The following is a 27,205-nucleotide window of genomic DNA, read 5'->3' as shown; positions in this document are numbered from 1 at the left end:
AAAAATATAGAAAAATAAAGAATATATAAACGAATAAATGAAAATATAGAAAAAACACTGAATATAAAGAAAAATACGATAATTATAGGAAAATATTAGGAAAATATGAGTAAACAAAAAGAAAAGTATAGCAGAATATCATGGAAAAATCATATTTAACAACAAGATTTTTCAACAAAAAGATTTAAAAAAAAATTATTAACATGATAAATTATTAAATATTCAAGTTAAACAAAATATATACGATCATTGGAGGATTAGTGAGAAAAATTAATGAACAATACCCATCAATAAATAATAAAGAAATAATGATACCAGTAGAAGCTAATATAAAATTCGATGACGATGAGGAAAATGAAAATATACCAAAAATTAATTTCGAGATTAAAAAAATACAAGAAATTGTACATCTACCAATTAAATCATTTGCAGGCAAAATAATTTTAGCGAAAAAAAAAAAAAAAAAAAAAGAGAACTATTCAATAATAATAATGACATTATTTAGATATCATCGCAATCATAATAGCAATAAATAAAGTGGAATTTATATATGCAATGTCAGTACGGTTATTAAAATAAAGAACAATAACATTAGAAGACGACAGTGATTATGAAGTAAAATAAAATTTAAATGAAAAAAAGTTTGATTAAACTAAACAAAGATAATAATTTTACCAAAGGAAATATATTTTAGATTGGACTAACTTTATGGAATGAAGAGGCAGAAAATTTCTAGCGAAAAAAGGGTGATGTGATAGCATCAAAGGAATTGAAAATAAATGAATATAAAAAAATTAAAAATATAACGACGACTTCAGCAACAACTAAAACGTTAAATCCTTATTCAACCGAGAGAAAAAAGTAAATAAAATAAATACAATCGAACTCGACAATTTCGTAATAAATATTTAACATTGACAGGCTAAAATCATAGTACAACAAAATGAATAAAAACGGAGAGTTTAAAAGGTTAGAAGAAAGCGATTCTGGACATGGAGATGACCCATTAGAAGGAACAAGCAAAATGAATGAAAATTAAATAAATTTTAGTTGTAACAATAATCATTGTAACGATAGAGAATGAAATAAATTTGCAGTCACGAATTTCGATATATATTAAAGAAGAAATTAAAATTCCCCCCGCAGGGAAGGCACAGTTGCTTCAGCAACTGTATGATCATTTTTTTTTTATTCTAAAAGTACTCGATATTCGATATATCGAGTACTTTTCAATCCGATGTATCGGATAACCGATATTTGAAAAAAAAAATATCCGATATATCGATACTGAAAACTTTTAAAAGTATCGCACATCCCTATGCGACAGAGAGATTGTCTGCACCGTAATGAATCCGAACAAAATCATACCCTATGCGCAATATAGTAGTATTAAATATATATGCATAAAACATACACATTGTAAAAAATTAAATTTGAGCTCTGAGGACGTTCAAGCAAGAGGGTAGTTCTTATCACATTGAACAAGGAAAAAATTCCTCATTGTTTTGAGAACATGTAATAAATGAGATAATAAAAATGTGCCTGCAAAAAGAAGGCGAGCTTTTGTGAATTTATATAGCTTTATGATGTGTTTAATGACAATTAACTCGATCCAACTGCTCTTGGTGTATGCTTTAATTTATTTGCTCATATATACTCTCAAGATACGTACGCTTCTTTGAGCTATTAATAGTTTTCTCCGAGATTTTCCCTCATTGCACATCAATCTCTTTCTATATACAGATTTTCGAGCTTCAATGCTGCAATAGCAACAGTGAAAGGTCAGTGACGATAGTCAAAATTACATGAAATTTAACCCCTGAATTATCATATTTTTTATTATCGTTATCATCATTAATGTCAATTCATAACTTTTACACTTATCGATTGTATCGAAAAATTCATTATCATTACTTGATTTACTTGTAATAAAATATAATGATGATCTTGAACAATTATTATTTATTATCTAAAAATTTCAAGGAATTTCTTGATACAGTACTTACAGTGTTTAAATTGTTTTTAATTTTTTTTTTTTTTTAATGAGTTTATGTATTGATAAAGAACAATTGTTAAAAAAGAAAATATTATAACTTTAAATTATTTTTTGACACTAAAACTCAAACACTTATTAAAACGGCTAAATTTTTTTTCTTTTTCTTAAAAAAATTATAATTATAATTATAGTATATTAAATAATGCAACGTGGAATAGAGAGTTGATGATACATAAATCTCAGTAACTGTGAAAATACAGAAGCTTCTTGGCAAGGTAGAGTAACGTGTTGATAAAATTTATTAGACATTTCAGCCAAAGTGTCTTTTATTTTAAGCAATTTTTCGGCATCTCCTTCATCAATAAGCTCAAGATAATCAGCTAATTTAACCATGAAACGATCGAATTCTCTTTGAATTTTATTCGACAAGTTCAAACTCTGAAAAATGAAAAAAATATAAGCTTTAAATTATAATCAAATTGCTAATAATGATTTATAAATAATCTAATTATTTATTTTTAAAGAAATAAAAACTTTACCTTATAAGATGGAAGATATTCCATCAGTGGTAAATCTTGTACACATGCTGGACATTTGCATGGTGGAAGATTAGATAACGCCATTTTGATTCGACGTTCAGATAATGTTACGTGCTGGTAACATCCAACTGATGAGACACATATCTAAAATAAAAAACACAAATATAATTAATGGTTTCATGAGTTGATATTGATAAATTAAAATACATGTTGTTTAAAAGAAAACAAGTACTTTTTCTCCTTTTTTGATTGGTCGTTCAGCTAAAACTGCAACATTCGATTCATAGCTGTACCAGTTGACATGAGGATCACAATTCTGTACCAACATGTGTTTAAATGGCATTATAATAGCATGAACCAACGACTCCCCTTTTGATATATCATCATTGCACTAATTTATAAAAAATAAAATCATAAGTTACATTAATAATTACAGTCTTCTAATTATTTAGAGAATGAAAAATATTTTATACTTACATAAACAACATTGTGCTTGACAATCATAAAATACCTGAGTATCAAACCTCCTAAAATTGTTGATTGTTTGTTTGAATAAATTTCAGCAATTTCCATTTTTTGACCAAATATATTTGTTTCAAGACCAAACATTAATACAGTTTCCAGAATTCGAACTACTCGAGGTAATGAACATTCATCATATGTTTGCTTGCAATAATCAAGACGATGAAAATTATCAATAGTATTAAACTCAAAAATACCATCAGTATAAATCATTGATTTATCTTTCATTGAATCAACATCATTAATTTTTTTATTCAATTCATCAATACCACCAGCAGTTTTGAGTGCTTTTGATAAAATTTTAATTGTTAATTGGAATTGCCAATCGTCTCCAATACTCATTTCTAATTTCATAGAAAAATTTAAAAGTTGACATTCAAGATCATGGTATTCATTCCAAGCAATATCTTTACATTCTTGTGAACAAAATACTATACTTGGACATTTGTCACATGGTACACCAGCCAACGTTTGACGACAACAATGCCAACAAGTGTTGTAACGTTTATCATCACAAGTACTCATTTCAAATGGTTTATTGATGTAAATAAATTCACCAGATTTAATATCTCTTGTTGTTACAATATACTGTTTATTTTCATTTGTTTTTTTTAATTTAATTGCATCAGATCCACCAGCTATTATTGAATTATTATTTTTAATTATTGGAGTGAATTTAACAATGTTTGTATCACGAGGTTCTTCAAGTTGATTCATCATTTTTAAAAATTCATCTTTGATGTTGTAATTTGGATTGTTTTTTTTTAAATTAGGTAGCCATTGCTTTGCACTGGCCATTGGAATATCTGTTTCAAGTTTTGAGTTTGGTTTCAAGGCCTTGAAGCACAATGCTTGACGAACATATAATTTTGTTTTTAAATTATCAGGATAGCCTGCCTCTAATGAACGTTCAATGTCGAGAAGACAATCTTCATAGAGTCTTGCCCTGAACAATACAGCTGAACGATTTGCATAAGCCAATGACAATTCTTCGGATCCAACTGGTGCATAAGCGATGCTCTTGGTGTATGCTTCGATTGACTTGCGTAAATAATCTTCATTTTTCGCAGTAGTGTATACTTTGTTACCAATTTCTCTCCACAACTTTGAGTAACTAACCTTTTTATCAATTTTATCACTATTTTCTTCAAAATATGGACCAACAATTGAGTTCCATGCCACTTCAATTTTATCTTCAAATGTTTTTGTTTTGGAAAATAGTCTTTCAGCAGTTCTTATAGCATCACCAGGAATAGACATTCTACAAGAGAAAATTAATAGTTTACATTTTTTGTTTAAACAATTTGATTATTGTATATTTTAAATGAATTTAAATGTATTATTTTATTTTCTTCTCCTATCAATTTAAAATCAATTTTAACAACTGATAATTGAATAAGAATAATTTTTATTTGTAAATTAATTTTCGATCTTTATTGTATGAATAATAATTTCAAATAGTTGATGTTAAAAAGAAAATCATTAAATAATAAACAATGTTAATAAAAACTTACTTGGTCTTTGTTGATTTTTACTTGAAAAAATAAATATTTTTTAATGAAACCAAATATAAAATTGCAAAAGAAATTTATTAATCCACTTTGGTAAATTTTTTTTTGATGAATTGTTTAACCTTTTAACAGAAATCAACTGTATAACAGTATTGTTGTTAGTTAATGTGAGATGGATGATGTAAATAATGAGACACTTAACAAAACCACTTGACAGAACGTTGCATAAAAAAGAAAAAACGAGAAAAAGCAGAATATCAGAACTGCAGTGATGTACGGGGGGCACTACAGGGTGTTTATTTACCTCTTTTTTCAACAGCGATGCTAGCGCCAATAAATAAATCACATTTTCTCTCTAACTCTCTCTCTCTCTCTCTGATTATATTACTATATCTAGAGTACAATAAACAATAAATATATTATAGTAATAAATTTGATATAATATTTGAGAACTATTTATATAATGTATATTATCATATTTCAAATGGAAAAAAATATATTTAATTTCATCAGTTGAATATAAATTTTAATAAGGAACCTTGTTTTTTCTTTTTTATCGCAATACACGTTGATAGTAGGGCTTCATGCGGTACGAGACGAGACGAGATTCAGCGAGTCTCGGTATCGGTCTCGCTCGTTCGCACCAGGGGGGCTATTCTCGAATTCATACGAGTCGACTCGTTCACACGGATCGAGGTCCGTTGACGGATCTTGCCTTGAGTAGAGATGTGAGATCCGTTCACTGACCTCGGTCCGTGTGAACCAAGGTCTGTAGATTAATAGACGGCTGGGATAAGGTCGTCGCACAAGCGTCAAACATGGCCGACTTTTAGGCGCGCATTATTTAAACCATCTTTATAGCTTACATCTGGTCTATTACAGAAACAGTATACAACAAGAAGTTAACACTTAATTTTTTTCAATTAATAATTAATTAAATATTCTGAAAAATTGACAAAGTTATCAGACAGTTTAATATAAATAGTTGTAAAAAAGTGAAACAAAATTTACTCGAATAATATAATTTTTTCTTTTTCAATATAAAAATAAAATAGTCGAATACAATTTTTTATCTGACAACAAAATATATTTTTCTGGCTTTAGTAGGCTTTTGCCTGTCGCATACTATAAATAAGTGAATAAAATAACTCAATTAAAAGGTTTTTTAAAAATGGACAATTTTCCGAATACATTAAGAAGCTTGTTAAACTTGTTTTTAATTTTTTCTCGTTGTCTTTCTGACAGTATCCTTTTTTCTTATTCAACTCGTAATTCGCAGTCTAAACTGATATTTATTTTTTTTAAGCTTTCTACTTCCTAGTTTAAACTCGAAATTTCGTGGTGATAAAGACAATGTTGATTTTGAAGCATGAAATTAAATTTGATAACTCCTTCATTATATTTTTTTATTATTTCTGCTTGTAATTCATCAGCAAGAATTGATACTATATGATCCTTATCCAAGTTTACTAGTGGCAATTCAATCTGCTGCTCATCACTTGTAAACATTTATTGGTATTATTAGACTTTGGTAACTTGAATAAACTCTTTTTGTTGTCAGTGGTATATTTATCTATGATTACATCAAGCAATGGTCTGAAAAGATTCATCTAAGTTTGTTGATGAAAACTGCTTTAGTGATTCACATGAACTCTAATTAACATCATGTTCTAAAAAAAAAATAACTATTAATATTTTTTTATCAAGACAACTTTAATATAAGTTAAAATTCAATGTTTATTCTTACTCACGTCACTTGTATTTTGGTGAATTTTACTTAAAAAAACTATCAAAACATCACCAAACAAAGTTGGTACTGCATTTGGTTTTAATTTTTTTTGAGCCATCCTGACGATGTTGTTCATATTGAGATTCATTATGTTGGATCTTTATAAATATATCTGTAAATATCAATATTTTTTAACTAGTAAACTAATAATTTTGATCAGGAAAAAGAAAATCATGTGAAGAAATAATCTTACCTCACATAACGTTGAGCTTGGTTTTATTTGGCTCACACCAGCACCAGTAGATCATTTTCGACGATGATCTGAATCTCTGGGGGAAGCAACCGATCGCACAACGTTGACGTACAATATTTATTCAATAAATAAATGATTAAATTTTGATGTTGAAATTTTTTTGACATGCCATACACTGTTTGTTTACATTGTGTGGTGAACATTAGGAGTGGGGAATAGCATCAAACATGGCTGACCGCGCATGCGCACTGAGTCATGCGACGACCTTATCCCAGCCGTCTATTAATCTACAGACCTTGGTGTGAACGAGTCGACTCGTATGAATTCGAGAATAGCCCCCCAGGTCTCGGTCTCGGTCTCGGTCTCGGTCTCGGTCTCGGTCTCGCCTCGCAAGTATCGCCGGGTTTCGCTTTTATACTAATATTTTTTCGTTAAGTAAAATATAAAAGAATGGAAACCAATTGGTTTATTTATATATTATTCAATCATTTAAATGATTGAATAATATATAAATATTTTATTAAAAATTCATATAAAATAAAAACAATTAATATTATATTATTCAATATTTTAAAATAAAATTGATAAATTAAATCATACAAAATTATAACATAATTTAATAATTTTTAGAATTTCTAAAATAATATTTCCGAAAAAATATAAAAAGAAAGAATGTTCGAAGTTGAAACTTCAAATTTTAAAAATCAATGAAGTAGTTGGACAAAAGTCTTTAGAAATTTCATAAACAAATAATAGATTTTTTTCTTTTTTTCTCTTCATTAATATGTACACGGAGAAAAAAAAACGACAAATATTGTTGAGAAAACAAGACAAAAATTGTCGTGCCGCACAACAAAGTAGAGGCGAAGTTGAAACTCTATAATATTTGTTCTGCCGGTAGTACAGTTTTTGTTCATCTGGCAGAGTAATAATTACCGTGCTGTTTAACAAAATTTGTCATGCTCCAAACAAAAATTAATAGACATACAACAAAATTTGTTATGCTCCAAACAAAAACTGTTGAACATACAACAATTTTTGTATTTAGTTTAATAATTTTTATTATTCCACATAACAAAAATTCTAAAACCATATTAAATTTTTTTTTTTTCAAAATTACGAAATAAATTTTCATTATGATAATTAAAAAGAAGAAGGAAAACAATTAAGGAACAAATTAATTCAAATTAATTAAAATGACAGATGCAGGTTATGTTTGTCATTTTCATATAATTTCATACTTTATTGTTGATGTGATTTGTTAAATATCAAGTTTGGTTATTTATCTAGTTGCTCACAAATATTTTAGTTTATAATTCAATGATTAAAATGTTATTAAAACTTGACATCTTGGGATTAATTAATTTATTTTTAAAACGTCAGTCACACCAAAGCTGATCTCAACTTATAGACTGACTTAGAAAATTCCACACAATGCCATGTAGATATACCGAGGCACACGAACAAGACCGAGTCTTACCGATAACACCCGAAAATTAAATTGTTGTGCAGCACGGTAATATTTGCCTTGAAACTGGACAATATTTATTGAGCAGCCGAACAAATATTATTAAGCAACACAACAAATATTATTGGATGGTAAAAATTGTTGTGCAGCTAAATAAAATTTGTTCAACGATACAATAAAATTTGTTGTAGCACAACGAATTTTGTTTAACGATAGAACAATTTTTGTTGCAGCACAACAAAAAGCGACAGGATAGGATTTCGCCTCTAGTTTGTTGTGCTCTCACAACAATTTTTGTGGTTTTTTTTTCTCAGTGTATTTTTCCCTTTCCACGAAGTAAAATACTGCTTTTAAAATATCAGATACAAAAAATATCAGTTTAGGAAAATATAAGTGGCGTAACTTTACAATTTTCATAGGTACATAAGGCTTGTAGATATCTCGTTGTGACTGTAGCGTCAATGTCTTACTGTGCAGTGTCTTACTGTGCAGTATTGTACTGCATAACAGTTCTTCTTTTCAATACGATTCGTTACGAGAAAGAAAAAAAAAAAAAAAAATTCGATCTGAAATTTTCAAAGTCTCGCGATACCGGCGAGACTTTCAGTCGATACTCTCGGTCTCGGTATCAGTATCGTTTTATTGACTGAAGGCGATCTCGGTCTCGGTACCGCATGAAGCCCTACTTGATAGTTGTTATTTTTTAATTAAACTACATCTAACTAAAATCTCTCATTTAAAAATCACTATAAATTGTAATAATAATTATGCAATACCAAACAACTGTTTTATAAACTATTCATCTAAATAATAATTATTTTTGTATAATAAATTTTCTTGAAGTCTCAGTTTTTTACACTGGGCCCAACAGGCTAACGACATTATACGCGAAGTATCATCGAATTCTCTGCCTCGATCGGGAGACTGAAAATTCTCTACTTACACTGATGCCGCTTAAATTAATTAAATTAGAAAAGAGTAAAATTACACTCATCCTTAATAGAATATCACAATTTTTGGTCAGAAATTGATATCCTAGAATTAGTGTAATTATGTTGATGATGATGATGATGACGACAATTCAAGTTGAAAAAGCTGTAATCATAAAATGATAAAATTGTTAATACATAAATATACATGTATATAGGTATAATACTTGAAAAAATATAAAAACAAAATTATTTACTTTATGTCGAAAATTTGAATGACCGTTTAAAACGATTGAAATTATTTATAAAATTTTCAGGCAATAACCCTGCTCTTATTAGTGCAAGAATAAGCATGCTCCTCATGCATGCAACCGAAATTTACTCCAACTTTTTTCTAACTTTTCTCCAACCATGGGTCATTTTTGTAAAAAGGTGGAGAAAGTTGGAAAAAAGGCGGAGAAAGTTGAAAAAAGTTGGAGAAATATTTCTACCACGGTGAATTTTTTTCACAAAAACGTTGTTCTTTATCTTTTTTACCAATATCAGCAAGTGATTGAACTTTAATACCAGCCATTGGACATCTTGCTCCAGGATCAGATCCAATAAATGATACATTATCATTCAATTGTGGTAATTCCATTGTTGTATTATCATCATTTATTTTTTTTCATTTCTTTTTTGCATGTCAATGATGCAGATACACCATTTGTTGAAAAGAACAATGCAAATTTTTTTCCTATCGAATTTTATGGTCTTCTATCGAACCATGACTGCCACAATTCTTCTGGTGTCTTTTTATTAACTACTGCGTATGTTATTTTTTCCAAATCACGAAGAATTTCTCTCAATGTAGATGTTGAGGTTCTTATATTTTTTAATCCACAATTGTAAGTTGGTATTAATAGAAAATTGTTATTTTTTTTTTGCATCTTTAATAAAAATGGTAAAAATTTCCACCACGTACTCTTGATTTTTTTAAAATTGAGATGAGTGCAATTTTCAAATACATCTACATTTGGTGAATTAATATTTTTGGTAAATAAATCCTCCATTAATTTAAACCAATTTTTTATTTTTAACTTGAAACGTAGACGTACCATTATACGTTGCCATATATGGGTCGTTACATTTGTTTCTAAGTTTGTGTCATATTCAACGCATAAGTTTTCAAACAATTTTCTTTTACCTTGTAAATAAAATGAAGGTTCAATGTTTAAATTATTGTCAGTCATAATTTTGTCAAATTCTTCTTTTAAACATATCAATTCTTCTGGCACTTCCTTGACTCTGTTTTGATCCATATCCGTGCGTAACATATTAAATACAAAATTGATTTTTATGTATTTATTTTGGCTTGCAATATAATTGACAAGTCATTCATTTTTATGATTGATTGAACATTCAAAAAAATAACTTACCATTATGGCAAATTTTGACATCAATTTAACACTGTTTGTTATTGTTTGGTACATCATTAGTTTTTTATTATTATTATCCATCTCCATTTCTGGTAATAATTCAATAAATTTTTTAGACCCATTTGAATAGTCAAATGTCTTGTATTTTTACTATGAAATTTTTCTTCACCAGCTGATAAATTTAATCTATATGATGATTTTAATGTTGATGTTTGATCAGAATTTTGTGAATTATTCACAAAAAAAAAGTGTTGTACATCTTGATGTTGATGGTGTTGTTTTTGTTTTTGTTGCTGTTGACTTATTTTTAAAGTATTCATCATATTTTTCACAAATTTTATGGTTTTTTTTGATGACTTTGTTTTTTACAAGCTTAGCATGGAGTCCCTGGTGAAAATATTTCTCCGCGATATTTCCTAAATTTCTCCGCAATTACTCCGAATTTCTCCCAAATAGACCCATGCGGAGAAATAAGGGAAGAAAGGTATCAAAATTTTTTACAAATTTTCTCCGAATCGACTTAAGTAGAGAAACGTTCGGATCGTTTCACATTTTTTTTCAATTTTTTTTAACAAGAAATAATTCATTTAACCAACATTTCGATATTGAACCAATTTTTTTTAACCAACCCTGGTAGAAATATTTCTCCAACTTTTTCCAACTTTCTCCGCCTTTTTTCCAACTTTCTCCACCTTTTTACGAAAATGAACCATCGTTGGAGAAAAGTTGGAACAAAGTTGAAGTACACTTTAGGTTGGAGAAACGGCGGAAAAAAGTTGGAGAAAAGTCGGAAAAAAGTTGGAGTAAATTTTTGGTTGGAGAAATTTGTCCGCCATTTCTCCAACCATGAGTCATTTTCGTAAAGAAGTGGAGAAATAGCGGATAAATATTTCTACCAGAAAAATTGTTAATAATTTACCACTATCATGTTGTTGTCCGATGGTAAAATTATCTGGTAATATTTTTTTAAAATATTTATTGTCAATTACTATGAATTTTTTATCTTGCTTCATTAATGCATCGAATATACTTTTTATATAACTTAATAACTTATTGACGTTTAATGTATTGCAGACTTTTAATTTTTCATGTAATACATTTAATGAAAACAATCCTTGAATTACTGAATTAAAATAACAAGTATTCTCTGAATTTTCAATACCCGTATTTCTAGACATTTTTGTAGTATGTATATAACAACAATTATGTAGATGAGTAAAATATCTGCAACAATCATTAATAATTAATAAAATTTAAAAATAATAAATCTCAATAATGATAATAATAATTAAATTTACGGGGCTGAAGTTGGCGGCCACTTTGGCGGTCTAATCAGGGACGAATAGGGTGCTGGGGCCCCACTCATGGAAATTTTAGAAAAATCAAGTAGAAATGATAGAATTTTGTTAGTAAATTTTTCAAAGCATAAAAGACATAATTATTAATTTTTTAATACCCTCTGAATAACACTTGGGGGTGGAAAATTCACTGAACTAACATTTTTCCCCAGTTATTATTTTTAAATTGAATAACTATCCACAGCTACCTCTTTTTTTCCTTTGTAATTGAAAGACAGTCATAAAATACACGTTCAATAGTTTTTTGAGCCCCCCCCCCCCGGTGGTATTAGAGGGTAAGAAAAATTAAAAACCAATTTTTTTTACACTATATTAAAGTTTTATTTAAAAAAAAAAAAAACTATCCATCCAGCTACATTTTTATTTTTACGGCAATTGAAAGAGGGTAAAAAAATACGTAATTGAGAATTTTTTGACCCCCCCCCCCCCCGGGTGGTACTAGGGGGTGGGAAAAATCAAAAAGTGATATTTTTTTACTTTATATTCAAACTTTATTTTTTTTTTGAAAAAACTATCCATAGCTACGTTTTTGTTTTTACGGCAAATTTTCACGCTTGCCTCCTCACTCCACTGGCAAACAGTGATGAGCTGGCTCTGCGTATGTGCGAGAAGAGGACAGGAATAATAAAAAGTCGGGGCCCTCAGATTATTCTATGAATCCCTGCATATTGGGATTTCGGCCGCTAAAGTGGCCGCCAGCTTCAGCCCAACTTAAATTTAGGGGTCTTCGATTTTTGCTGTCCTTTTACTCGATAATTTATTTTAATTTAATAAACAAAAATAAATAAAATCCTATTTTTTTTTTTTTTAATATTTCTAATTTTTTAATAAATATATATACCGTCATGGCACCAATACTCGGATGGTAGAGGCGTGATTTAAACTATTTAAACTTTAAAAAATATATTTAAAAAAAAAAAATCATTATTATTTTTAAATTATTTATAATAATACCTTTAATTAAAAAAAAAATAAAAAAACTCGAATAAATTATAAATTCAATGGAAATTTAAATAATTAAAAAATTTTTTATTTTCTCCAGTATCCGGACATCTGAAATTAATGAGAACCAGTTATTGCACACGTTAAGTACCAGTTTCTAAATAGGCAAAAAAATATTATTTATAGTTATAAAATTTTTATCAATCGGAAAATTCAAACATTTTTACGGAAATTAATATCAAACACTAAAATTAATTATATTTGATAGGCGCATAAATTGATGGTTTAATTAGTAGCAATCACTCGACGACGACTACTCACAGTGCTCTCTGAAGCCGTTTCAGTCTCACATAATTTTATTCTACTTTTAATATTTATCTAAAAATATTTCTATTATATATATAAAAAAAAGAATATGAGACGTAGAAATATTTTAAAAATTTTTTTGAATTTTAAAATAAAAACTATCAGCATAATTACTGAATAACAGCCAAGTGTCTGACTACTAGGGGGTGTCCGAGTACTGGTGCCATGACGGTAGTTAAAAAAAATAGAAATATTATAATTAAGAAAGTAAATTAAAATAATAATATTATTGGGTAAATAAAAGAAATGATAAAAATTTAATAAATATTAGTATTGGGTATACAACAAAGTGTTTGTCAGAAAAATAACATATTATAAATTGTTTAGATATAGTTTTTAAATTTTTTTTTTGGTTGTCTTCGAATTTTTTTTTTATTTAAAAAATAAAATGATTAAAATGTAAATTGGGAATTTATTTAATAATGTTTTTTTATAGATTTTTTTTTTGATATACATTTACAATAAAATAATATTTTATGAATTAATATAATTGATGAAAAACTAATAATGAAAAATTCAATAGTTAAAAATTTTATGGGCATAGATTATCAAAAAATAAAACAATATAATAAAATAAATAAATGAAAGTAATAATTATATTGAGCTAAAAAGTTGAATTTTTTAAATAAAAAATTAATTTAAAGATAAATACAAGAAGCGACATAGATTCTCGAGGAAATATTTATTCAAGAGGGGATATATATTTTAGAGGATAAGTTCTGTTAGGGGTTGATACCTCGTCATCTACTTACAGTAAATTCAGTATACTTAAATGTAAAGAAATTATTAAATTTAAAAATGTATATACTATTAATAACATGGGCGTAATAAAAAAGACATATAGAACCCTGGTGGGCAAAATCATAACTACTCAACATTGTACATTAAAATTATCTTATTTAATTTTATTTAGGGTGTTTGTCAAAGCAAAAAAAAGTTAATAATTGTACATAATAAATATACTTATTTATTAAATTTTTTTTTAAATAAAAAATTATTATTTTTTAATTTATTGTCTGTGTTTTTAATATAATATTTTAATAATAATAGTAATGTTAGTTTATGTACTATGTAACAGAGGGCGAGAAAAAAGTAATAGACAGCAACAAAAACTGAACACTAACCTCAAAATTAAATGTCAAAACAAATTGTAAAATAATAATTGAAACATGAATATTATATTTCATTATTCTCTTAATCAATCCCTGGTAGAAATATTTCTCCAACTTTCTTCCAACTTTTTTCCACCATTTCTCCACCTCTTTACGAAAATGACCCATGGTTGGAGAAATGGCGGACAAATTTCTCCAACTTTTCTCCAAACAAAAATTTACTCCAACTTTTTTCCGAATTTTCTCCAACTTTTTTCGGCCATTTCTCCAACCTGAAATTTACTCCAACTTTTTTTCAACCTTTCTCCAACCAAAAATTTACTCCAACTTTTGTCCATTTTTTCTCCAACCATGGGTCATTATCGTAAAAAGGTGGAGAAAGTTGGAAAAAAGGCGGAAAAAGTTGGAGAAATATTTCTACCAGGGATTAATAAATTAATTATTTATATTTAATTAAATTCTCTTAATTATTCAGCTATAAAATACCATGAAATATATCTCAATCATAAAAAAAAATAATAATAATTTCTTAATACATTAACGTTTTGAATCGTCTCTTAAAATAATTCTCGTCATCAAAGTTGATTCAATACTTGTCTATATAAATTATAAAAAAACAATTTAAAAAAAAAATTAAAAAATAGAAAAAAATAAAATAGATAAAAACTTTAAATGTCTTTAAAAATAAACATTAAAATAAAACATTAATTTTATCTATATATAAAACTGCACTAAAATCATAAATCAAATATAAAAAAAAAACATATATAAATTCTTAATATTTTTTTTACATATTGAGCATCAACTGTATTCCCTTTTTATTATTGAATGACAATAAAATGTTTTTTTTTTTATAAATTATTATTGAAAATAATAAATTTATTTATTACAGAAAATATATTTAAGAATTGCAAAAGTTTGTAAAAAAGATCCAGGTAGTAAACCAATGCTGAAAGATGTTGTAACGTGACATTTTTGCATGTTACCTTCTCGGACTAATTATCAAGTATTTTATTTGGTTTATTTATTAATTTATCATGAAATACAAAACTAACCAAAACCAATATCCAGAAACGTAAATTATTATTATTTTAGTGTTAAAATCGTGTAGTTTTCAATTCACCCTAAAACTCGAAAAAGGTATGAGCTAAAATCAATGAGGTTTTCAATTCGCCCTAAAACTCGAAAAAGGCATAACACATTCATACCAAAAATACCCAAATAACGACAATTAAATCCAACAACCGAAACAAAGACCAAAACAACCAAATAGCGTATCAATAATTAGCCTAGAGGGACGCTAGAATCACTCAGTGTGCTGGTTATGGTAGAAGGGCCGGATAAAGTCACAAGGAAAAATATTTAATACACAAATTAAATAATCAACAAAACACATTATTATTTTTATACTCAAAAACCCAAAACGTGATATTTATTATCCAAAACTTAAACGTAAATCCAAAATGATTCACACGGCCAACGCCCCAAAAACTAACCTACAAAAATACACATGTCTGCTGTGTCTCCAGCTAGACACATGAGTACCCTAATAGGTGTATTCTTTCATGGCGGATTTTCTGGCGGATTTCCACCTCGACTAGATGTCCCTTCTTTTTTTTACCCCTTCTTTGAGTGTTTGAGCATAATTAGTTGAGAAGAGGAGCTCAAACGCTCAAAGTAGGGGTAAAAAAAAGAAGGGACATCTTGTGGAAGTGGAAATCCGCCAGAAAATCCGCAATGAAAGAATACACCTATTATACGTAAAACAAGAGCTGATTACGAAGCGTGTGCATCTTACCACGTCCCACAGCCAAGAGAGAGAGTTCAGCTCAAGATATTTTGGAGCAACTTGGATCTACCTAGCTGTCCCCACTCAAAGCTATCCCTCCTCTCTTTATCTTGATAAAAAAAGGGGGAAAAATACACAAAATAATAATAATAATACAAAAAGAAAATATTACATAATAAAACATATATATATAATAAATAAAAACGGAGTCGTTGGTTGAAGGATTCGTCCGCTTGGTGTCTTTACGTGTATAAGGCAGTGAGAATCACTACAATGTATGGATGTCTTTTAGCAAAGCTCGATTGAATTGTTCACAACCTGGTGAATTTCTGATTTATTATGATGAGATACAGGGTGCTGCTTACAGTCCTAATGAAGGATCACAATTCTGTTTATGCAATCATCACTCCGGAATTGCTCCAGATTACTCCAGACTATTCCGGAATTGCTCCGGAGTATTCCGAATTGCTCCGAATTACTCCGGATTATTCTGAACTGCTCCGGATTTTTCCAGAATTGGGTCACTTCGAAAAAATTCGGAAAAATACGAGAAATCCGTAGCAATTACAAAATACTCGAATTAATGTGTAAAATGAAAGAAAATAAACGACCAAAAGATTTTAATGGGCCAAATCCGGAGCGATACGAAGCTTTCCGGAATTTTACGGAGTATTTTCGGAATTTTACGAAGTTTTTCCAGAATTTTACGGAAAAATTATTTCTACCAGGGATCAATTGAATCATCATTCAATGGTTCATTCAAACATCAAGAACATTCTGGTGTAGCATGGGAAAAAAAACGTGTACCAAATCAATATAAACAACATTGTGATGTACCAGTAGAACGTCATCAAGTAATGGATAATAAAGAATACCAACTTATGGATGAAGCTGTACAAGGACCATTATATTCAACGAAAATGAAAGAAATACACATTTGATGAAACGATCCCGGAAGTTTTGTAGTCCAAGCACCTCAGGTATATCAATTTTTTTGAAAAAAAGTGACCTCGAATTTTCATTTTTTTCGAGGGGGAAGTCACTTGTGTAATCTGGTGTACATCGAGAGAAGAATCTTCAATAATCTCTTGTAATCTTACAGAACTGATTACGAAAAAATCGTGTCATCGATGTAATCTAAGGTACTCTTGTAATCTTTTATAATCATCAATAATCTTCAAAAATTTTATGTAATCACCAGTAATCTTACGTCGTATATCTGTAATCTGCGAAAACTTCTTGTAATCTTGACATGATTACAGAAAATCTCAGTAATCTTCCCTCCTCGTCTTCAAATCGCGCATGCGCGTGCATACATGCACACTAGGGTGTTTTTTTTTTTTCGATATTTTTTTTTCTCTTCACCCATCTTTATACAAGTTCATACAACTCTAAATCATGCCCAGTTTGACTCATTGAAAATATTTAGAGGTCATGGTTTTTCCGATTATTTAATAATCCACTATTTTGATCATGGAGGCTTTAATTTTCGACCGTTCAAGTTCACGTTGGTCTCATTTGATAGAGTATTAAATTCTATATATGCTATAGCATATCATATTCATAGTTTTGATCATTTACAATTAAAAAAAATAGTGAAATAATGCTTCAAAAAGGTAGTATTTACAATTTTTTTGAAAAACAAAATTGTAAATGATCAAAACTATGAATATTATATGCTATAAAATTCAATACTCTATAAAATAAGACCAACGCGAACTTGAACGGTCAAAAATTAAAGCCTCCATGATCAAAATGGTGAATGAAGTGTATTAAACCCATGTTAATCAAATGGAAAAAACAAATGACCCCTGAACCACCTCTAAATATTTTTCAATTGAGTTCAAATTTTTTCTGGGCATGATTTAGAGCTGTATAAACTTGTATGAAGATGAGTGAAGAGAAAAAAAAATATCGAAAAAAAAAAAAAACACCCTAATGCACACGTATAGTATGCTAATTTTTTTTTTTTATTAGTTTTTCATTATTTTTTTGTTTATTCTTTGAATTTTAAGTGTAATCATAAAAAATTACAGGGAATCTTTGTGATTACCAAAAAAAAAAGTAATCTTGTGTAATCATTAGAAATATTGCATGATTACAGGTAATCTGTAAACTGGTGTAATCTTCAATAATCTTCAATAATCTCGTGTAATCTTTTTGAAATCTTTGAATTTTAAGCGTAATCATAAAAAATTACTGGGATTCTTCGTGATTACAAAAAAAGTAATCTTGTGTAATCATTGGAAAGATTACATGATTACTGGTAATCTGTAATCTGGTGTACACTAAATTTTGGAGTGACTTCCCCCTCGTACAAGTATAATTATTTTGTGACTTTAATAAATACCGGTTGTCCTCGTTCGATTGGTTTGACAGCATAATACCCAACATTTGAACCCACATAAGTCCAATTGACGTTAGGATCACAGCTTGGTTTTATAATCCTACAAAATGATATCAAGGCAGAGGACCAAATAACATTATCCGTGTCTACAAATCTACAAACTGATAAATTTTGTTTAAAATATAATAATTTTGATAAATACTATCGATTGATTTATTATCAATAATAAATTAAATAAGTACAAACCGATAGACTATTGAAACAATCAATCATCATATATCGCAATAAAAGTTCTCCAAGAATGAGTATTTTTTTATTTTTACTTTTAAACAAATTTCTCAATGTCATTTTTTTACCCAATATATTTGTGTTTTGACAAAAAATTGTAACAATCACTACCACAGTTAATACTAAATCAAGAGAACACATATTTGATATTGGTGCATGATAATCAAGAAGAAGAAAATTATCAATCGTATTAACATCAAGAATACCATTGCTAAATATCGATCCTTGATTTTTTATCGAGTCAATGCTATCAACTTTTTTTTTCAATGCAAGTAAACCACCAGCTGAGTTTAGTGTTTTTAACCAAAATTTTACTGTCAGACTTTTCTCTGTATTAAAAATGTCAAGTTTTATAAGTTGGCCTAATACTAAACATTCAGTATTATGATATCTATCCCATGCTTTTTTTTTACAATTTAATTGCATCAGATCCACCAGCTATTATTGAATTATTATTTTTAATTATTGGAGTGAATTTAACAATGTTTGTATCACGAGGTTCTTCAAGTTGATTCATCATTTTTAAAAATTCATCTTTGATGTTGTAATTTGGATTGTTTTTTTTTAAATTAGGTAGCCATTGCTTTGCACTGGCCATTGGAATATCTGTTTCAAGTTTTGAGTTTGGTTTCAAGGCCTTGAAGCACAATGCTTGACGAACATATAATTTTGTTTTTAAATTATCAGGATAGCCTGCCTTTAATGAACGTTCAATGTCAAGAAGACAATCTTCATAGAGTCTTGCCCTGAACAATACAGCTGAATGATTTGCATAAGCCAATGACAGTTCTTTGGATCCAACTGGTGCAAAAGCAATACTTTTGGTGTATGCTTCAATTGATTTGCATAAATAATCTTTATTTTTTGCAGTAGTGTATTCTTTGTTACCAACTTCCCTCCAGATCATGGATTGACCAACTGTTTTATTAAGTTTATCACGGCTCTTTTTAATATATGGAGATATGAAATTCCATGCAACTTCAAATTTATCTTTAAATGTTGTTTTTGAGCAAATTGTTTTTCGGCGATTTTTCTAGTTTCACGAGGAGGAAAACTATACTACATATCTGTAACAAACAGTTTTTATAAAAGCAAAATTAAATTACAATTCTTCTATAATTGTACAGAATAAAGTTATTTTTTGATTGTTATTATGTCAACAATATTTGAACAATATTGATATTTTATTGATTAAAAAAATAAATGATAAAATGATTAACATGGATGAAAAAACTTACTTGATCTTTAATGTTTTTTTCCTTGATAAATTAAAATAGAAATTTGCAACAAAATTTTATTCATTGATGCTCAAACTGTGTCACTGAAATCACTTGTTAATTTTTAATTGTCGGTCAACTTAATTTATTCTAAATTAAAAATAGATGATTAAAATAAGAAGAGGAATGGTTTCGTTCCTTTTTTTCTTTTTTTTTTTTTTTTTACCTAATGCTCGAATATGAAATAAACAGAAACCATTTGTTTTGTGATTTATACAGACGAGTAAATTGAATTAATTGAATCAAATTTAATTGTCGGCCAACTTAATTTAATCTAAATTAAAAATAGATGACAAAAATAAAAATGAGTTAGTACAAAAAAAAAAAAAGAAAATTGATAACCTGACGATGCACAAAACATAGAAAATAATCAAAAAGCTATTTGTTCAATAGTTATTGCAGTATTGACTTGTATATTAATGTAAATATTTATCAAATAATAAATTAATTACTTTAATTTTTTATTTTAATTGTTTAGATAATTTATTTGTTATATTATGCACTGTTAGACACTATCGTGTAGAGACCTTGGGCAAGTGTTATTATGTTGTTGATATTGTTTTGCTTATTGCAAATTCGTTACTTGTTGGTCACTGGTTGGGTGGTGCGCACCCAAACACGAAAAAAAAAAACAGCGTATGCGTATAGCACGCAGATGTCCCTCCAGGATGCTTCAGGGCTTCCGCAGAAATGCAAGTCATCATATTGATTGATGCTGATATTGAACAGTTAAACAGCCCAGATAACCGAAGACTGGTATATGTACCAGTAATTTAATGGTACGCAGTACGCACTACGCTATACATATGTGGTACTGTATTACCAATGTGTTATCTGGGAGTACATCACAGATCTATGTTTAGGTGGCTTAAATGTTTATAAATAATGTATTTAATCATTTAAAAAGGAATGGTTTCATTTCGTTTCGTTTCGTTTTTTTTTCTTTTTTTTTTTTTTTTTATGAATGAAATAAACAAAAACCATTTTTTTTGTGGTTTATACAGTCGAGTAAATTCAAGGAATAAATGTGTCTGTATATATCAACTAAAAATGATCGATGAAAGATGGCTAAATAATTTTTTTAAATGTCATTAATAGCTCAACATTTTATTGTGCAATCATAAACATTAAACTGAAATAAAAAACAAGAAAAAACATTTTTTTTATTTTTTTAAATAATTGATTTAGTACTTTTATTGTAAAAATTATTTTTTATAAATAATTGTACGTATTGATCGTTGATCAATTTCAATGCCAATAATTTTATTTTCATCTTCATCAACAATATTCAATTTTTTCTTTCGGTTAGCTCTGAAAAATATTAAATTGAATAATTTAGAATTTTTCTTATCAATTAAAATAATTAAACGAAATGATTTATGAATTGACTTACGGATTGTGAAGTAAAATGACAATATTATTGTCAGGTGTTTTAAATGCTGTTGATTGAACCCATAAATTAAGGCCTACAATTTTTATTCTAACAGAACCAGGTGGTACAAATTTACTAACGTGAGCAAGAGCATAGTACATTGGTTGTTTAAAAAATTCGTCAGTCTCAGGATTAACAATAATTGGAGAATCCACAATATTATTTACCCAAGTTGGACCACCATTTCTGTCAAGAACCAAATCCCAATCTACCCAACCAGTAATCCAATGATTCATGTCCTTAAAAAAAAAAAAATCATCATAATAATTAATTTTAATATTAATTTAAATAATTGATAAATTACTTCAATGATTGATTTAATATAATTTTCTCCTCGTTCCCATGATCCTAATATAACTCCTTTAGGTTCAGGAAAAGAGCCAGAACAGGCTTCAGACATAAGTAGAAATTTATTTGGATATTTTTTATGAATTTTATCAAAAACATTGACACTTGAAATTATATCACCGTACCAATGTACTGCAATACCAGAAATATATTTATCTATATTTTTATTTGTTTTATACATTTGATCTATTGCCCATGGTAAAAGAAAACGTTGATCATCAAGTGCTAGAATAATTGTTTCACTGGAATTTGAATGTTCAAGTGTTGGTCCAAAATTATTTACTACCCAATTGGTAACACTTGCAGGAGTCCATAGCATATCATTTATTGGTACAAATGGAATAAGTGGATCTAGTGGTTCATTGCCTGTTGATATTGCCCATATGGGTAAATTTTGATTTTTATAAGCTTCTAAAAATTTAACTAAATAATTGGCATATATTTGATAATATTGGCTTTGAAGTTTTCCAAGAAAACCACGAATATTATTATTTGTTTTCATCCAAGCTGGAGCTGACCATGAAGCAGAAACAAATTTTAATTTTGGATTTATTTCCAACCCTTTTTTCATATATGGTATTTTGTATTCATGGTCTTCATTTGTGAGAGAAAATTTTTCAAGTTTATAATCATCTGGTGAGTCATCCAGTGTATATGGTCGTGTTGAAAAATCTGTACCACCAACTGGAACTCGACAGAGTGAATATGAACTCCCTCTTTTACTAAAATATGTTCTGAAATTTTTGAAAATAGCTAGAGTTTTTTTCCGTTTTTTAAAAATATAATATAATAATTATTTTTAATTTATGATAACTCACTGTAATAATTGTTCTCGAGTAGCATTACTTAGTTTATTGATATTAATTCCTGTTGAATCAGTAAATGCACCACCAAATCCGTTGATTGTTTGATAAGTTCTTGTTGAACTTAAACTAAATACAATTCCATCATTTGTTATCTCAGTGCTAAAATCACCATCTTCAACCTCAAATCGTTTGCCATCTTTACTCGATATATAGCTTCGAAATTTTTCTTTTGGTGGAACATCAATTTCTATTGAATCGCAATATGTCGCGTTACAAACACAGACTATTCCATCTGGAAATTTTCGAGGTATACAGTTATCAGCTTTGCCTGAAAACAAATAATGCATTTTATCGTTTAAAATATGTTTTTTATTTTTTTTTTTTAAATTTAATTTTCTTTTTTTCACTATGTTTATATATACTCACTGAATTCGATGATGCAAAAAACCGAAATAAGCAGAAAAACATCCATCATAAATGATTAAAATAAAATGAACTATTTCCGTAAATACGTTGCCATGAATTTTACCTTAAAAATATTAAACAATAAATTTTTAATGTAAATTAAAAGATTTCAAAAACTTTCCTTATCTCTTTCGTCACATTAGTCAAATGTTTTTCAGAAAATTATTATTAATAAAAAATAGACAAAAATAGTCTGATTGATAGTCTGAATTAAAATAGTCTGAATTGATCGTTTGTGGATATTTTATTATTTTTTTTCTTTAACTATATATACATTTTTTTAATATTATTATTATTACAATCAATCGTTTACATTATTATAAATTAATTTTTTTTTCATTAATAATGTGAAACTAGTATTATTAAAATTAAATTTGCCAAAAATGGTATGTTGAGACGGGGCGTATGCGCTGCTCGCTCTTGCTACGCCTCTGGGCAAAAAAGCCACTACGACACTACCTCGAGGTCGTTAGCTTCAGTGCAAATGAAGTTTTTTTATTTTTTTTTTTCTACGATAATATTCATAAGAACCATTCTTATCTTTGAAAGTTTACACAACGTTAGGAATAATTAATGTTCAACTTGCTGGTCAATCAACAAATTATTTCAAATGTATAACGTTTTTTTCTTTTTTTTTTTTTTTAACCGATAAATTTTTCATTATAACAGTATGAAAATAAAAAATAAAAAAACATTTGATATTAAAATGATTATATCATCATCCTTATATATATATTATATACATATATATATAAACCAACCATAGTTTTCCAATCTCACCTATGCCGGTATGTATTCCATCATTTTCATAATTTTTTTATTTTTTTATCAAGATCATAATTTTTATTAAAATATAATGATACTTATCGATGGAAGCAATAACCATTACTTTATAAATTGTTTTTTTTTTTTTTTTTTGTAATATACTTTCTTTACATTTTTTCTTCCTGATTCATGGAAACTCTAGAAAATCGCTCTTTCATTTGACAGATTAATTTTTCATGAAATAATAGTGTTAGAAGTTTATCTTTACTTCAATATATTGATTATTGAATTTATCGGTATCATTTTTGAACGATTTTTATGAAAGTTACAATTGATTAGAGTAAAAAATAAAAAACATTCAATACCTTATTTTTAGGAATTACTTTTGACAATAATGTATTGTGTGTATTTGACTAAGTTCAAATAATCAAAACTATGTTATTTAAAATTTAAGTTATATAGTATATTTTGATTATCTAAAAAACTAGTTTTAATACCATAAGAAGGGCAAGCATAGGGATAATGCGGTATATAGCAACTGGCGACCAGTGTTGTTATCTAGAGCAAACAAAAGAAAAATGGAAAGAAAGCTGCCATAGGAATTCGAACAATAATTAACAGTCAAATGGAATTGCAAATTTATTTTAAAAAAGGTTCTTGAATTCAGGTTGTATTCATAGAAGAAATAATTTCTGGTAATGATGATGATAAATTACAATTAATTAAATTAAATTGTACAATATTCAAATGAATTTTTCATCAAGTATTTATGTCTTCGGCTATTAGAATAATTGATTTCAAGTGAATTAAACTTTTATTAATAAAAAATATATCACATAAAAAAATTAAAATTTAGTTCATTATTTCAATTATTGAGAATAAATATATCCGTGTTAAATAAATATACATCCAATCACAGTGTATATATATATATAAATAATAGTAATTTATTGAATTACCGTCATTGAAAAGGCCGAAAACTTTTGAATATTCAGACTATTCCTTTCTTCAGACTTTACCTATTTCAAAATTTTTAACCTCAAAATTTTTACATAAACTAAAATTTAATCGTAGCCTAGTAGGGTTTAATTAGTAGAGTAGGGTTACATAGTAAAACATTCAGGATGGATTGAAGAAATGAATATTTTAGATAAGTATTAGTAAACGCGGCTTTATACTTATACAAGTAAACTAAAATAAAGGTTATTTAACTTAAATCTAGTAAAAAATATTAAATTAAGGATTCAAAAAGAAAAAAATTGTACTGAAGAATCCATCCACTTTTTTACAGGAATTACACTGTAAAAAAAAATTTCTGCGAAACAGAAATTTTTGTCTAGGAAAAAAAAACATTTGAAAGAAATAAAAAGCGGTTTGATTGAAGAAAACAATATGTCTTCTTGAAAACAAAAAAAATCCTCGACTATATATTTTTAAAGTCCAATTCGAGTATTAGAAACATTAAATACTGTAAAAATAAATTTATTTCAAACGACTAATATCCTTCATTTGAAACAATTGCAGGTATTGAATTAATTTTTTTTTTTCTTATTTAATAAATATATTTGTCTTGAAAAGAAACAAAAGTGTCTAAATTTTAGGCAATGTCGTCTTGCTTTATAACATACTTGGTTTTATTCATAACAATATTGTCTAAATTTTAGACAAAGTCGTCTTGCTTTATAACAGATTTGGTTTGTAGTAAAACAAAATTGTCTAAATTTTAGACAATATTACGTCTTGCTTTATAACAGATTTGATTTGTATTAAAACGAAATTGTCTAAATTTTAGACAATGTCGTCTTGTTTCATAAATAATTTGGTTTAATTCAAAACAAAATTGTGTAAATTTTAGACACTATTTGTCTTGATGTAAATACTTGTACGCCTTGATTTATGAATAAAGTCCCTCAATTTTATATACAATTTGTCTTCTTACATGCAATAATATTATATTATATAAAAAAAAAAAAAAATTATATATTTGTGATTATTAATTAGTCTTTATTATATTGATGTCTATTCAATGCCTACCTATCATGAAAAAACCTAAACCTATTGTTTTGTCTTAACCGGGAACCGAACCAACTATCTTCTAATTTCTAAACGCATATCTTAGCCCGCGCGGCCATCGCAAGATTATATTTTCAATGTGATTTTTGTAAACTTAAAGTACACGTTGGCTAACATAGAATAAATTTGCGAAGTTTTGTAATAAAAAAAATATTTAATTATATTTTATTGAACAAATTTTAAATCCTTAAAGGAACAAAATGTTAGGTGTCTTAATTTGAATTTATAAATTCGTTTAATCAAATATTATTTCCAGACTAAATTTTTTTTATTATTTAAAATTCAACCATAAATTATTTATCATTGTTGAGTTAAATTATTTTTAATGTCAAATTTGTTTCATTATAAAAAATTATAAAGAATTACCCATGTCTAAATATTTATAATTGATCATAAACGAATAGTTCTTTCAATAAAACAAATTTGACATTAACAAATAATTATATACATAATAATTATTACATAATAATTTAACGAATCAAATTAAGACACCTAACATTTCGCTCCTTTAAGGATTTAAAATTTGTTCAATAAAATATAATAAAATATTTTTTTTATTACAAAACTTCGCAAATTTATTCTATGTTAGCCAACGTGTACTTTAAGTTTACAAAAATCACATTGAAAATATAATCTTGCGATGGCCGCGCGGGCTAAGATATGCGTTTAGAAATTAAAAGATAGTTGGTTTCGCTTCCCGGTTAAGGTTGTTTGTAAATATTTGAGTTTCTACTCGATTTTTTTTTAATTAGGCTTATTTTTTAAATGAAATAATTATCTATCTTGACAATTTATTTCAATTTTTTTTGCCTCGGCTTTTTATAGATAATGAATGTCAAAGTTGACAACTTTTATACACGAGAATAGTGCGAAATAATTTTTTTTTTCTTAAACAGCATATAGTAGATTCGTTGTCTACTCGAAAACTTTTTTTTTTCTATCAAATTGTAGATAAGAAAAAAACGAATATAATTTGAAAATATAAGTTATGTTTGCCACGGATTTTAAAAGTTATTCAAGTTTTAAAAAAAAAAATATTTGCTTTCTCGCGGCAAGTGATGCGCACAGACGTGACACACACAAGCATATAATGTAGCTGTGTACTGTACTTGCTTGCTAGCAGTAGTGTTAGTGTCTGTCTGTATATGCACGGACACACTTAAAAGCCGGTTTTCGAGACAGAAGCGCAACAAAATTTTGGGTACCCGGGCATGAGATATAGCGTTACGATATACAGGCCCCTCAAACTACAAATATTGGTTCGACGATGTCTTTTACAAACAACCTTAAGGAGGTTATACACAAATTACTCTTTTTTTAAAAAATATAATGAGAATGTTCTGAAATTTTGTATACAAGTAGATCTTTTCATTCTGAATACAACGGTATAATTATTTTCTTATGTTGATCGGTTAAATTTTTTGTAATTAATTATTGAAAATAATATTTAACATTGGCTCTTATGGAGATTT

The 27,205-nt window shown here is 27.7% G+C and overlaps 2 protein-coding genes and 1 long non-coding RNA gene across 4 annotated transcripts; all 3 read right to left on the bottom strand.

The window, feature by feature from the left end:
* Positions 1-2,146: 2,146 nt before the first annotated feature.
* On the bottom strand, positions 2,147-4,786 carry LOC122849517 (SET and MYND domain-containing protein 4-like). The gene is made up of 5 exons (XM_044148229.1): positions 4,572-4,786; positions 3,013-4,318; positions 2,768-2,926; positions 2,536-2,679; positions 2,147-2,434 (listed from the first exon to the last, which is right to left on the bottom strand). The coding sequence occupies exons 2-5, from the start codon at positions 4,315-4,317 to the stop codon at positions 2,192-2,194; spliced, it is 1,851 nt and encodes a 616-aa protein (XP_044004164.1). The 5' UTR covers position 4,318; positions 4,572-4,786; the 3' UTR covers positions 2,147-2,191.
* Positions 4,787-5,338: 552 nt separating this feature from the next.
* LOC122849516 lies at positions 5,339-6,842 on the bottom strand. Of its 2 annotated transcripts, none has more exons than XR_006373579.1 (3): positions 6,551-6,842; positions 6,316-6,469; positions 5,339-6,238 (listed from the first exon to the last, which is right to left on the bottom strand). It is a non-coding gene; the product is annotated as an uncharacterized LOC122849516 (long non-coding RNA). The 2 variants fall into 2 exon arrangements; XR_006373578.1 differs by having other exon boundaries at positions 6,320-6,469.
* A 14,159-nt stretch (positions 6,843-21,001) lies between these two features.
* LOC122849515 (lysosomal acid glucosylceramidase-like) lies at positions 21,002-23,315 on the bottom strand. The gene is made up of 5 exons (XM_044148228.1): positions 22,857-23,315; positions 22,443-22,758; positions 21,581-22,358; positions 21,238-21,515; positions 21,002-21,155 (listed from the first exon to the last, which is right to left on the bottom strand). Exons 1-5 carry the CDS (start codon positions 22,903-22,905, stop codon positions 21,050-21,052), a joined length of 1,527 nt encoding a protein of 508 aa, XP_044004163.1. The 5' UTR covers positions 22,906-23,315; the 3' UTR covers positions 21,002-21,049.
* Positions 23,316-27,205: the final 3,890 nt, after the last annotated feature.

The sequence above is a fragment of the Aphidius gifuensis genome, linkage group LG2 (assembly GCF_014905175.1).
Source record: "Aphidius gifuensis isolate YNYX2018 linkage group LG2, ASM1490517v1, whole genome shotgun sequence".
Classification (NCBI taxonomy): Eukaryota; Metazoa; Arthropoda; class Insecta; order Hymenoptera; family Braconidae; genus Aphidius; species Aphidius gifuensis.
Note: the sequence above shows the minus strand (reverse complement) of the source record. Positions and strands in the feature narration are given on the sequence as shown.

Bases quoted from the DNA above. Each gene is read 5' to 3' on its own strand.
- LOC122849517 (XM_044148229.1), bottom strand. From the start codon at position 4,317: ATGTCTATTCCTGGTGATGCTATAAGAACTGCTGAAAGACTATTTTCC. The intron at 2,927-3,012 runs GTAAGTATAAAA...TTTATAAATTAG, and splicing joins TCAAGCACAATGTTGTTTAT to TGCAATGATGATATATCAAA. The intron at 2,435-2,535 runs GTAAAGTTTTTA...TTCATTTTTCAG, and splicing joins AATATCTTCCATCTTATAAG to AGTTTGAACTTGTCGAATAA.
- LOC122849515 (XM_044148228.1), bottom strand. From the start codon at position 22,905: ATGATGGATGTTTTTCTGCTTATTTCGGTTTTTTGCATCATCGAATTC. The intron at 22,359-22,442 runs GTGAGTTATCAT...CAAAAATTTCAG, and splicing joins ACTCGAGAACAATTATTACA to AACATATTTTAGTAAAAGAG. The intron at 21,156-21,237 runs GTAAGTCAATTC...AATATTTTTCAG, and splicing joins GTCATTTTACTTCACAATCC to AGCTAACCGAAAGAAAAAAT.